The 13,547-nt window shown below is 32.2% G+C and overlaps 1 protein-coding gene across 1 annotated transcript in view; it reads left to right on the top strand.

The window, feature by feature from the left end:
* BRIP1 (BRCA1 interacting helicase 1) overlaps positions 1-13,547 on the top strand; it is a 196,288-nt gene that overhangs the window by 62,370 nt on the left and 120,371 nt on the right. Inside the window, 2 exon segments of the mRNA XM_033431634.2 lie at positions 6,042-6,332; positions 11,454-11,675. Of these exon segments, the coding sequence (XP_033287525.1) occupies positions 6,042-6,332; positions 11,454-11,675 (513 nt within the window).

Genomic DNA, 13,547 nt, shown 5'->3' with positions numbered 1-13,547 from the left:
ACAGTAGAGGAACCTTTATAAAATTATCTCCTTTGGACTGTCAACTTGTTTATTCCTTTACAGAATTAATGTGACTAACCAAGTTGGTTGTTAAGAAAATGCTATTTCTATTTTATTTCCATTGTAAAATCAGACATAAATTCTGGAATAAAGCCCTCATCCAAATAAGTCACAATCTTCTTTGAGTACATGATGAAAGTTATGGACTAACTTTCTAAAAATACATACAAAATTGTGTTTGTAGTTTCTGGGTGATCTCAAACTCTCTCCTCTGTAACAGTCCATGGATGTAAATTAAGAACCTATTTCCTAATAAATTAGTTGAAAATTTTGGTCAGGATGGATTAAGATGAAAGTTATTCTGCTAGGTATTAAGCTGCTGAGGACGAACAAGTGTATTTGCTGTTTTAGGTTCCTTTTAAGCATTTTTCAGGTATATTGTCTACTACAGTCCTTAGCTCCAAGGGTTATCTACCATAGTGGGGATTCCTAATTCTTTTCATAAAGTTTTCATAGTTTTATTCCTGTCATCAGTTTGTTTGGAAGTTTATGGGGAAAATAAAATGTTATTTAAGTCATACTCAGCCTGCTCAACAATTTTTTTTGATATTTATGTCAATACATGGGACTCTCTGGTTCATATTTTTTTATTATATACAATAGTCCATAGATTGACAGAACTCCACAGTTTATCCATTGTTTTGTTGACACACTTGGCTTATTTTCCTCACTATTAAAACAGTACTGCAAAGAATATCCCTATTGTATCTGTCTTAATTTGCAAGAGTTTCTCTGGCATATATGCCTAGCAGGGTCATGCTGGATCAAAGGGTCTATGTATCCTTGATTTCACTAGATCACCAATTTGTTCTCCAAAGTGGATGTGCCACTTTATACTTGGATCAGCAATGTATGAGAGAGTTGCTGTATATCCTCTCTACCCAGTCTGGTGGATGTGAAATGGAATCTAATTATGGTTTTAATTTGCATTTTCCTAATTAGTAATGAGGTTGAGCATTAGGTTGCACATCTTTTCAGAAGTTTATTGGCTTTTCCGCTTTTCTCTCCTGTGGTTTTCTTGTTCTTGGGCTCTTTTTCTTCTATTGGGTTTGTTTTTTAAAAATTGATTTGCTGGAATTCTTTATATATTGTGAATAATGATCCTCAGTTGGTTATATACAGTGCACATATCTTCTCGAGATTGTGATTTCAGTCATTTGTGCTTTTGGTGTATTGTTTAAGAAATCCTTTCCTATGTTGAGATAATGAAGATATTTTCCTGTATAGGGACAGAGAGTTTATGGCCCACAAAACCTAGAATATTTATTTTCTGGCCCTTTACAGAAAAAGTTTGTTGAATCTTGCTCTAAAGAGTCTCTTATTTGAGAATTTTTGTTTTTTTCCCTTTTGGAATATAATATCCATCCTGTTAGAAAATATTTGACTTAAATGTCAACTAATAATAAGTTAAAATAGTTTTTGTGAAATAAATTGTATAGCTTATCCTTAAGAATATTTTGTAGTTGCATTCAGGAAATAATGCACTTAGAGTACCAACTTTAAACAGTTCTTTACCTCCTGAGCGAAACTGGTATTGATAAACACACCTTGTAGAACAATTAAAAAGTAAAGCCCTCTTTGTCAGTGGGGTGAAGTGACCCTTGTCATTGTCTTCTACTTGGCTTGATATATCAGGAATTCTAATGTTTCTTGAATGAATGAATGAATGAGAGAGTACATGTAGAGTGCTTAGCACAGGGACAGCCTTAATAAATGACAGCTATTAATAATGAATATATCAGGATATGTGTTTGTCACCCACAACTACCGTGGCCCAGATATTAGCATAACAAGATGATTTTTCTTTTTATTCTTGAAAAATAACAAATTGTCCTGTATTTTTTCTTTTAAAAGCTAACCTTTTTATTTTGAAGTAATTTTTTGATATGTGAAGGACTTCAAATTAGGGCATCAGTTAAGCATCTACAGATAAAATGTGGTACATGGGTACAGTATTTGGTTTAAGGACATTAGTCACAATCTATCAATTTAAAAAAATTAAGTTACAGTTATATGCAAAACACCATGCTCAATGAATGAGTAGATGAAGTAATGTAAGACAGTTTCTGTCCTCAAATAATTTGGAGTGTGGTTGAAAGACAATGCATGCACATATGTTACTATTTCATGGACCTAGTTTTCCCTTTATTTCATACCAGTAAGATTCTTTTTGGTCTCTTTTCCTCTCCACTTCTTTATTACTTATCTTTCATATTAAATATATCCTTTTATGCTTGCTTTTAGAATTCAGTTCATAAACAGCTTTTAGATACTCCCCTGATTTATGAATTTACAAAATAACATCTCTGACAATGCAATAGTTTCTAACTACTCCTTTATTATTTTTCTTTTTAAGGCATAGTCACCATGCTAATTTTTATTTTTCCAAGTATTTAGGCATAGTAATTTTTGTTGTTGTTGTGGGGAAAGGCTGGAGAGAACTATGAAACTTTAGAGGTTGATGTAGTTATCTTAATCTACTTAAACTTCTGATTGTAGCCTTGTGAAAGGAATAGTGGCAAGGAATCAGCAGTTGGCCTTTCAAGATCAAATGTTATATTCTTTCTTTATCCTTTCAAAAAATTTCAATATATGTCTCTATGTAGTATGACAGGAGAGGGAATAAATAGAAATTGTTAGACACAAAATTTTCTAAAATCCTTGGTTGTTGACCTAAGAACAGTTTTGGCTACTGTAAATTTGAAATGTATTTTTAAACAATTGACTCCTGCATGTGGAACTAATAATAGAGCTGTCACACCCACATGTATCTCTTGTGTTTCTCTTTAAATGATAATAGATTTTTTTGCTGTTATTTGGGTTAAGTTTTCTTGCCTTTTGTTGAAGTAAAAGAACTCTAGACAGTTTCCAGCTATGGGAAAAGAAGCCATCTCTTAAAGAGTTTTGTTCTACCATACAGTGTAGCTATTTACAGTTCTTAGAGATTACAGGTGTTGGGAGCCCATGTGTTTTGTCTTCTTGACGTTCAGATATATTAGATGAGAGAGAATATTTTTTAATTTATTCTCCAGTTTCCTAATATAGTCTCTGTAAATTTAAAGAGCAAAAACAAAAGGAAGACATCCCTATGAAAGATAAACTTGATCATTTGTTAGCAGGAGAAATGCTTAGTGAAAAATATTTAATTTTGTTCATCTATTGTTTCAAAACCCCTAGGTCAAAGGGTTTCAGAGAGAGGCCAGAAAATATTAGCCTATTATTGGAGTGGAGGATATTATGACTTCCTGTCATTGCTGTTTCAGGATTCTTTCTCTGGTTTTCTTACAGAATTGAAACTTGCTGATTTTGGTACAAATAATTCTCTTTTGTTACTAAATAATTGTCTGTTTTAAGCCTCTGTTCTATTGCTACATTCATTTTTTTCCATCTTCAAATATGATTATACCGAATCCTTTAAATAGAAACTCCAATAGAAGATCACTTCTGAAGAAATAATTCCCCTGTAATATTGCAAATAAATAAGAATCACCTTTCTTAATTTCTGTCTTCTACTCTACTTGTGCAACCACCCACTGAAAAACCATCTTCTTTGAGGAGTCACCCTTGAGTTCATAGATGGTAAAATTACTTCAGAGCATTTTAAGACTTAAACAGAAAACATTTTTAGTATAAAATTGGCTGTGGTTTAAAATTTTCTCAGTTATGGAGTGAAAAACTAATTTAAGTTACCTAAATGAAGCTGCTCTAGTGGGAAGAGTTTTCTGAAGCTAGTTCTTGATCTTTTACTTTTGTTAGTACAGCTACTAGCATAATATTTTAAGATAAGCAGATCCCTTTTTAAAATTATTAGTGCAAATACCCCTTTTAAGAATTAAAACATTTGAATACAAGGCAGCAAGTTATAAGTCTATATAATAGCATCCCTTTCTATTTGAAAAAATATGGAAGATAAAATTATATGTAGAAGGGTCTGCAAGTTATTTGTGGTGGTGGTTGACTTACTTTGTATTTTTCTGTAGCATTTGAATTTTTTGTTTAGAAAAATAGTGGAATTAAAATAAAAGGAGTGGGTGATAAAGCTTTAAGTGGAATTCATGTTGAAAAGTGTTATATCAAAAAGTAGGTTTTCCGAGCTTTGAAAAAAGGCCACATTATTGAGTTACTTTTATGCTTGTATATAATATATCCATGTGGAATATAACAATGCATTGATCCCTAGCATTCTAATATTCAGAGTGAATTTAACTGTATCATAGGGAAGAGATATAGTATAATTGAGTGAAAGATTGAAGGTATGGAAAAGTCAACTAATTCTGCTACCAAGAGTTACCTTAATTCTTTTACTGAGTTAATTAATTAGTGTGATCATTGCAAAGGCTAGAAAGGAATTCAGTCAGAAATATCATGATATAGTTTGCATGCCATTTTCTGTGTGACCATAAATTGTTAGATATTGCAACATATGTAACATAAACCACATGTCAGCTGTTTCCTGCCTCACTGTTGACAAGAGCCCCATTCATAACTCTTCTTTTTATCCTTTCAGTGAATAAGTAATTATTCAATATAGAAGGCAGGATATTTGGAACTGGCTATTTAATGTGGCAGCACTCTGTAATGAAATCTGCTGTTACTGGCAACCTGAGAGGGGAATGTAACAATTCCAGCATGGCTGTAACTTTATCTGCTTTGACTGACTGTTTATTTGGCACATCAGTGAACCTTTTATCCCAGTGAGTGACAGCTCCAGAAGGGTCACATTTACATCCATTCTATCATGTATTGTAATATTTAATGGCGGACAAGGTTGAGCGAGACTGGGAGTAATTTGAACTTGCTTTTCCACTGAGTTGAGGCTAAAAGACAGCTTGATCCCCAGTATTGTGGTGTAACATGCTATGACTTAGCATTTGTTTATGAAGGCTAATCTTACTGATTATAATTTTAAAAAAATCTGCAGTTAAATGGTGTGTTTGTTCTACTAAACTAAAACTCTCTAGTACAAATTCTCTTAAGCTACTGTGCTATTTAGTTTTTTTCCCTATCAGTGACCATTCCTATAAACTAACCATTTCATAGTCTTTCTCTTAAATGAGGCTGCATTCTGTCTCATTTTATAGTAACTGAGGTTGAGAAGGGAGTAGTTATTAAGAATCCCTGGGTTCTAATATATAGCATAAAGCTTTTTAAATTTTTTTATTTTTGAGAGTTTGGAAACAGGAGAGAAAAACCAGCTAAATACTAGACTAAACTCCTGATGTTCCATAAGGTGCCTTTATATAACTATTTTAATTATGAAACTGAATTGAGTAAAATTGTCCAGGAAAAGCTATCCTGACTGGTAATTTTACTGATGGATTTACATTCCATGACAGGTAATTGAATTTCAGATGTACTTGTTCCACACAAGCAACCTGCCTTTATTATTAAATATTAATAATTTGCATTCATTTCCATACTTTTGCTAGAGAATAGTTTTCTTTTCTTGTTTTTGACTGATGCTTTAGATTCAGCTTGATATTTCTATTCTTCTGTAAGCTATATTTAAAATGCTTTTTAAGATGTTGGTATATTATAGGATATTTGAATGGACTGTGCTGTAAAGAAAAATAGCACTATCAACTCTAAATTGTAATATCACAAGTTCACTTGAAGCCTAAGCAAAAATGAAAATTGTCCTTTGTTTTATCTTATTTTTATAATTTATAAAAGAGGATAATTAAAATATACTTAAAACATTTGGAATTTGAGAGTTGGAGTAGTATGTTAGAATACAATGCAAATATGGAAACATCATTTATAATGATAAAATGGTTTATCATTTATTTATGAAGGAGAACCAATTTGAAATTGAATTTGTAGTTTTTTCTTTAATGGCAAGTTTTAGATGATGTAACATCATGAATTTCTCTTTATCTGACGGTTGTGATTCACTGCTTATAGTTTTGATTCCATGAGAGGTTTGATAACAATTTTATGGTAGTCCAGACATTAGTTATCTTTTCTTTCCTTTGTTACAGCCCCCTGGTAACTGTTCTAGGTGCTATTGTTCTACTAAACAAGGAGACAGTCAAGATTCTTCAAATACCACTAAGAAGGATCATGGGGCGAAGTCCAAGATACCCAAAATATATTTTGGGACACGCACACACAAGCAGATTGCTCAGATTACTAGAGAGCTCCGGAGGACAGCATACTCAGGGGTCCCAATGACTATTCTTTCCAGCAGGGATCACACTTGTGTCCATCCTGAAGTAGTAGGTAACTTCAACAGAAATGAAAAGTGCATGGAATTGCTAGATGGAAAAAATGTGAGTAAGTTAATGTATTTTAGAGGAAAAATTAGCTGAAAAGATTGATTACTTTTTAATGTGTTCATTTTATATGTACATTTACAGCAATAATCAAATAACTTACAAAAATCAAATTGATTGCTAGTGTTGATATTTTTTAAAAAATAATTTTACTATAAGAAAGTCTTTACTCAAGTTTTAAATTATGGGTTTTTGTCCTAAAGCTTGGGGATATTTATTTATTTCCTTGAAAATTAATTTTCATTTTAGTCACCCGTCTTCATACTTTCTTCTTTTAAATCTCTCTACCCAAAATAGTCAAACATGGATGTCATATGAGGAGATTAAAAACATTTAAGTGATTTAGTCTAACCAGATCTAATTAATGTATTTAACATATTTAAAAACTTCAAAATAAGGTAGTTTACATAGGCCCTCTCTTTGAGCAAATTTTTAAATGTTTTTTAATTGAGAAATGTAATGACTATACTGTCTCATAATTCTGATTAGTACAGACTTCTTTCAAAAAATTATGTTAAATTATTAACTGAAGATATGTTGATGGTTTTGAAATTTTCCAGGGATATTTAGAATAATACGAATTTTAGCTAGGTAGATAAATCTTTCTTACTAAAGACATGATTTTTTAATAATATTTTGGCAGTATTAGTTTGGCAGTCTGTGTACCAGTTTGATAACTAGTTTACTCTAAAATTGAAGTTATGGGTCTGGAATTATACCCAGAAATTATTGGTGAAGCATAAGTTGATAGTATATGAAATGACCAATGATGTTTTAATATATTTTGAAAGTTGTTCTGTCTTTCTGTATTTTGTCAAACATAAGTGGTTCTACACAAAAGGCTAAGAGCTACAGCCTCTAGAGTTTCATTTAATTGATATATCACCTCCTACCATATAATGCGAATAGATTATTTTGTTTTATGCTTTTCTTTGTCAGTGCTTTCTTTTATTAGATGGAAATTTTTTCAAGCCTTATTTGGGGTTATTCAAAAGAAACTTCAACAGATATTCAAACCTGATAATATGAAGTATAATTACTAAGGGGCTTCAGTGGAAAAACTTAAATGACTTGTTCAGAACCAGGAAGAGAATACAGAATAATTGAATCAAAACCGTTGTTGAAATTCTGTGATCATACTTGTTTTCATATCAGTTCTTTTTAATTAACTGAGGAACTGTAAAATCTCTTCACTCTGTATATTTAAAAAGTTCTCTTCAAAGAGAGATAAAAATACTAAAAAGCCAAATGGTAAAAAAAAATAAAATAGAGAAAAGGCTCTTCATGATAAAACCCCATAAATTTTATATTTAAGTAGACTTCTTTCTGTAAGTGGCTAACTGATCTACTAAATTCCTCAAATGCTTGAAATTTGTTTTCTGGCTATAATAGTCTATGTAAGAGGACTTGCTGGCGTTGTCATTATCTTTTACTACTTGTTATTGAGAAAATTATTATGTAATTTATTATGTGTTTGTTATCCCATTAGTAAAAACAATTATAAAGTTTAAGATTGTGTATTGAAAGCAAATATTTTATGTAATCCTCTAGAATTGTGCAGTGGTGGTTATGTTTTTTGATTGGTCTTTATCCTCCAAAGTTTGAATCATGTAAAAATAAAAATCCAATAGACTTTTTCATTGGCCTTTGGGTTCTGTTTTCAAGTAAACAATTCTTTTATTTTTGAATATTAGTATTATAAATAATTGAAGATACCTGCTTGTAGTTGTTTTGACCTAATTCTGCCTCAGAATGCCTAGCTCATAGGTGTACATGAACATTCTTTTTCTTGTTCGCAAGCCCTCAGGGTAATTTGGTATTGTAATGAGGGCCAATTACAAAGTCACTAAAGGTGTCTATGTTTACGATGGCTGAATTACCAAAGAGAAATGATAAATAGATACCTGACAGTTTGAGTGAAAAAGAGTTTAAAGTGTGATAACGCTTCAATTGACAGACTCCCCTCAGGGTTATATTACACTGCTAAATGGATGAGCTTTTCTGGTTTTGCTATCAGCCTCCACAGCAGTGTCATTCTAAGTGCCCTTAAAGTGTAAACTTTCTGAGTTTTTGGCTTGATCCAAAGGCACATGTTTTTTTGTTCACTGTTTCTTTTATGCTCCTATACTGGAAAAGCAATGCACTTATCTGCTAAAAGTTAAATTTTGTTTCAACTAAGAAAAAATAATCTTAACTAGCCCTAGAAATAACTCTAAAAAGTTATTTTAGGTATAGAAGAATATCTATTTTTTGTTAAGATGAGATTTAACAGTCCATAACCATAGACTCTGAAGGCACCTTAGTGATCATTTTGTACAAATAAAAACTTTCAGAATAGTATGGAAGATACTTGGAATGAAGAAATGGTGAATGTCATATTATTAAGCTCAATCTGTATCAAGCTCAGTATGAAAGATACTTGGCACATCTTCAACTGTCTCTTGACCTCAGAATCATAGAATTTTAGAGCTAGAAGGAACCTTAGAAATGGCATAGTCAGCAGGTCAGAGGAATCTTAAAAGGCTTCTAATTCAACTACTCTTTTGATGCCTAGTCACATGAGAAAAATGGGCCCTGAAGTTTGCCCAGTGTCAGACAACTAATTAGCAAGAAAGGAAGCAAGTCTTCTAACTGCTAACCATTGCTGTTTTTACTACACTAGAAACAAAAACGAAAGATGGCATCATAGTGTGGGGAAGTTGACATGGCATGAAGGGTAAAAAAGAGTAGTAGAGATTAGACAAAGTAAGTGAAAATAATATAAAAATGAAGCAAATAAAGAAGGTTAGGTGAGCCCTTTCTTCCTAATTTTTATTTTTAATACCTTGGAGGACCAATAAGCAGCATGGCTTTAGGAGAATTAGCAGTCCTCAGCTGATCATGCCTTGTCCTTGGATTTGCTGACATTCTTTTATAGGTTATGACCTTTTTATGATTTACTCCATTTCTAGCAATGTCTAGATATTTTTGTGTATGTAATGAGGTATGAATGTTTTAAAAACATAGATTTGCCTTTTGTATAGTTCATAGATAACACACACACACACACACACACACACACACACACACACACACACACACACACACACACACACACACACACACACACACACGTACATATCCCCCCACTGGTTAAGGACAGCAAACTGGGAAAGATAAATATTGGATTTCAAAATCACATTTAATTTTTTTCAATATATAAAATTAATGAATTAAAATGGCTCATTATTTCACCACTTAGTCCCAAATGACAATTGAAAAAGAAAAGTAACATATACATGGTTAAAGACTCAAAATTATAGAAAGGCATTAAATGAAAAGATCTCTCTTTCCGGTTCTTTCCATCCCCTTAAGGGAACTACTGTAAGGTTTTATGTGTATTCTTCTAAAACATTTAAAATATGTATTTTCTATAATGTATGTGTATAGATTATTTTTAAAGCTTAAACCCATCAGCACATAGACAAATCTAACTTATTTTTTAAGGGCTATATCTTTTGTATGAATTTTTGCCACAATTTATTTAACATATCCCCTGTGGGTAGACGTTTGGTTTATTTCCAATTTGGGGGGCTATTAAACAGTGCAGTATATATATATTTAAATGGTGAAATTTTATTTGGTAGTTACTGACAAATTTCCAGTGCACTTCTAATAGAAGTAGAAGTTTATACTTCTAATTTTATACATCTTTTAATAGGATATGCCACACCTTTGCTAGGACTGGATTTTATCAAACATCTTATTTTTTGATTGGTGTATGTTAATAAAATTTTTTTACTTCTAATAATAGAATGGCAAAGGACATTAGTAAATAGTACATGAAAGAAGGTATGCAAATTACTGTTGAAACTTTTTAGAATGTTCGTACAATGTAGTGTTAAACCTTGCTAGAAAGTGTGAAAAATACAAATCAAAGCAACAGTCTTCTATTTTTACCTTTAAAATAGGCAAAGATAAGAAAAGATAATATTAATGTTGATAAAGGTGTGGAAAAAGGATAATGTAAAATGCTATACATTTTCTGGAGAATAATTTGGTGATATGGTTTTCAAGAAACTTAAAAATATTTTTACTCTCTGATCCTATAATGCCATTTCTAAAGCTGTATACTAAGAAAATATTTAGAAATGAGCATAAAAATTCTTATTGCAGATTATTTATAAAGCAAAAATTGAGAACAGTCTAAATGTCTAGTAATAAACTGGTTCATCAACTATGGCACATTAATCCAGTGTACATATATAGGCAACAATGAAAAGAAACTTGGTGATATGAAAAAATATTTCTGATAGGATTTTTAATAAAATAGGCTAAGAGAAAAAAGGAGATCCCAGTTTTGTAAAAAAAAAATATTTAGTGGCTAGATTGTTAATAATCCCCAGTGCCTGGGGAAAATTTGCTTTGTTCTCATTATTTTAAAATTGGGTCTCATTATAGAGATATATCCACAAGTATATATGTATAGAAGAAATGTGAAATGAAATACATCAAAATCTTGATAGTACATTCTTTGTATAATGGGATTTTAGGTAATTTAGGGCTTTTTGGTACTCTTATATTTTCCAACTTTTTGTAGTAAATACTCTTTTTTCCCCTAGGACATTTCTCCTGCCCTCCTTCCCAGTTTCCATTCTTCTTTTGTTTTTAGTTATTTATATTTGATTAAGTAATACTGTCTCATGGCTCAAATTGAAAAGGTACAAAAGTGTCTATAGAGAAAAATGTCTTTCAGTCCTGTTCCCAAGTCACTTGGCTCTCATCTTTGAAAGCAACTAGTGATACCATTGCCCTTGTGTATCCTTCCAGATCCTTCCAGAAATATTTTTGTCTAATACCACTTTAATCAGAACAAAGTCACAACAAACATACTTTGAAAAATATGTTTCTCAAGTTAATTTGGGATATTTCCAGCTATACTGATCTGGAGCTCTATCTGAGTTAACTAATATAGTTCTTTAAAATGGTTGTATTATAGATGTGGTGTATGTACTCTGTCTCCTCTGTTAAATCTTTACTTTGTGGCTTTAATGATGTTTCTAAAATTCTGAGGTGAACTTGTGTTATTTCTTCTGTTCTAGTATTGCTTCATATTTCAGCTATGCTTTTTTTTTTTAGGGAAAATTCTGCTATTTTTATCATGGTGTTCATAAAATTAGTGATCAACACATATTACAGACTCTCCAAGGGATGTGCAAGGCCTGGGATATAGAAGAATTCGTCAGCTTGGGGAAAAAACTAAAGGCATGTCCATATTACACAGCACGAGAACTAATGCAGGATGCTGACATAATATTTTGTCCCTACAACTATCTTCTAGATGCACAAATAAGGGAAAGTGTGAGTAGATATGTAAAAATTAAAAGAACTGTTTTCCTACTATTGGGATATAAGTGATGAATGTAAAGCTTTTAGATGTTTTAATGTCTTTTACTTTATTCTTTGCTTTATATTTAATTTATGGAAATGTGTAAACAGATTAGAGTATTGAAAACATATTCTAGGGGGTATTAAAAACTGAATTTTAGACATTGTCATTTTAATTTCCAAAGTAATAAGCACTTCTAAGGACCTAGTACTGAAGTGGAATCATAACAGGGTTTTTCAACCTTGACGGTAATGACATTTTGGGCTGGATAATTCCTTGTTGTGGTGGGCTGTCTGTGCATTGTAGGATGTTTATTAGCATCTCTGGTTTTATCCACTAGGTGCCAGTGGTACCCTCGCAGTTGTCACAATCAAAAATGTCTCCAGACATTGCCAAATATCCCCTGGGGTACAAAAAATTGCCCCCATTTGAGACCCTTATATGTGATCTCTTTATGAATAGAAAGAATGATTTTATAACATTTATCTAAAGAATCTGTGTTTTGAAGAACTTACGTTGGGAGAATATGCATACTATGCAAATTATGCTCTGTGAACTTTGAATAAGTGAATTTGGATACAGCATTTGTGTTTATCTGCCTGGTTCTTAGAGACATCCAGTTGTTACAGCATAAGACAAAAAGTGAATAACTTCATATATTCAGTTGTTATTCCTCTCTTTAGATCTGACTGTACAACTTTCATTAGCTTTCTATTTCTATAAGTTTAAAATGAATAGGCATTATGTTTAATACCCCTGCTATCCTTCCTCTTATTTGGCTGCCTTTCAGCTAGGTCTCTTTCCGTTGAGCAACGGTATATATCAATGCCAAGTCAGTCTTCCTCTGCTTAAAAATCTCTTATATCTCTCTTTGCTCATGGGATAAAGTCATATTTCTTAAGCTTACTCCCAAGATGATCAATAGTCTGACCTAAATCTGCCTTTTCAGCCTTCTCTGCTACAGACTCCCAACTTGAACTCTTCAAAAACTTACCTCAAAGTCCCCTGAGGACACCTTGTTCTTTCCTGTATCTCTGCTTTTGATTACACCTATATTGAATTGCCCTACTCTCTCTTTGTGTATCCAAATCCAAATCCTGCTCACTTTTTAAACCTCAGTATATTTCCTACTCTTTTATGGTTCTTTCTCAGCCATCTACAGCCCTCTGTATATTATTATTTCCTCAGAATAACTCAGTGGCAATTGCTTTGTGACATTTTGTATTAGTCAGGACTCTTTCAGTTGCATTTGACACAAACCCAGCTTCAATAGAGCTTAAAAAAATATACTTGACTATCGTGATGACTTTGTAATCAGGCAAGTTCTTCCCAGTAGGAACAAAGATAACCATAATCAGCTAGCTTTTTTCCAGCTAGGTAACCTGGAAAAAAGAATATGATTTCACATTAGTCGCCCGTAATTACTCTGATTGGCCTAGCTCGGATCTCATACCCATTCTTGAACCAGTCATTGTGACCATAGACAGATGGAATACTTTATTTAATTGACAAGCCTGGGTTCTAAGTCTACCCACATTATGAGAGTGGTGATGTCCCTTGATTAACAGCTTAACAGTCCTACAGACATCACATGGGAGTTGGGGAAGAGCACTTCTCAAAAGGGTTGCAGAAGAGACTGAAATGAAATAGATACATACTATATTGTATTAGTATTTTGAGAGTCTTTTGAATCTTGTGTTGTTATTTTCGTTTTAAAGGTTTTTTTTTTGTATTCTACTTTTTATATTATGTTGGAGATCCCTTATACCCCTTTGTGTAACCAGCCATATGTTGATCCTGGCTCACTTAACACATATTATTTTGGTTGATAGGTTTACAATTAT

The sequence above is a fragment of the Orcinus orca genome, chromosome 19, assembly GCF_937001465.1.
Source record: "Orcinus orca chromosome 19, mOrcOrc1.1, whole genome shotgun sequence".
Classification (NCBI taxonomy): domain Eukaryota; kingdom Metazoa; phylum Chordata; class Mammalia; order Artiodactyla; family Delphinidae; genus Orcinus; species Orcinus orca.
The sequence above is the reverse complement of the archived record's forward strand: the minus strand, read 5'-3'. Positions and strand labels throughout refer to the sequence as shown.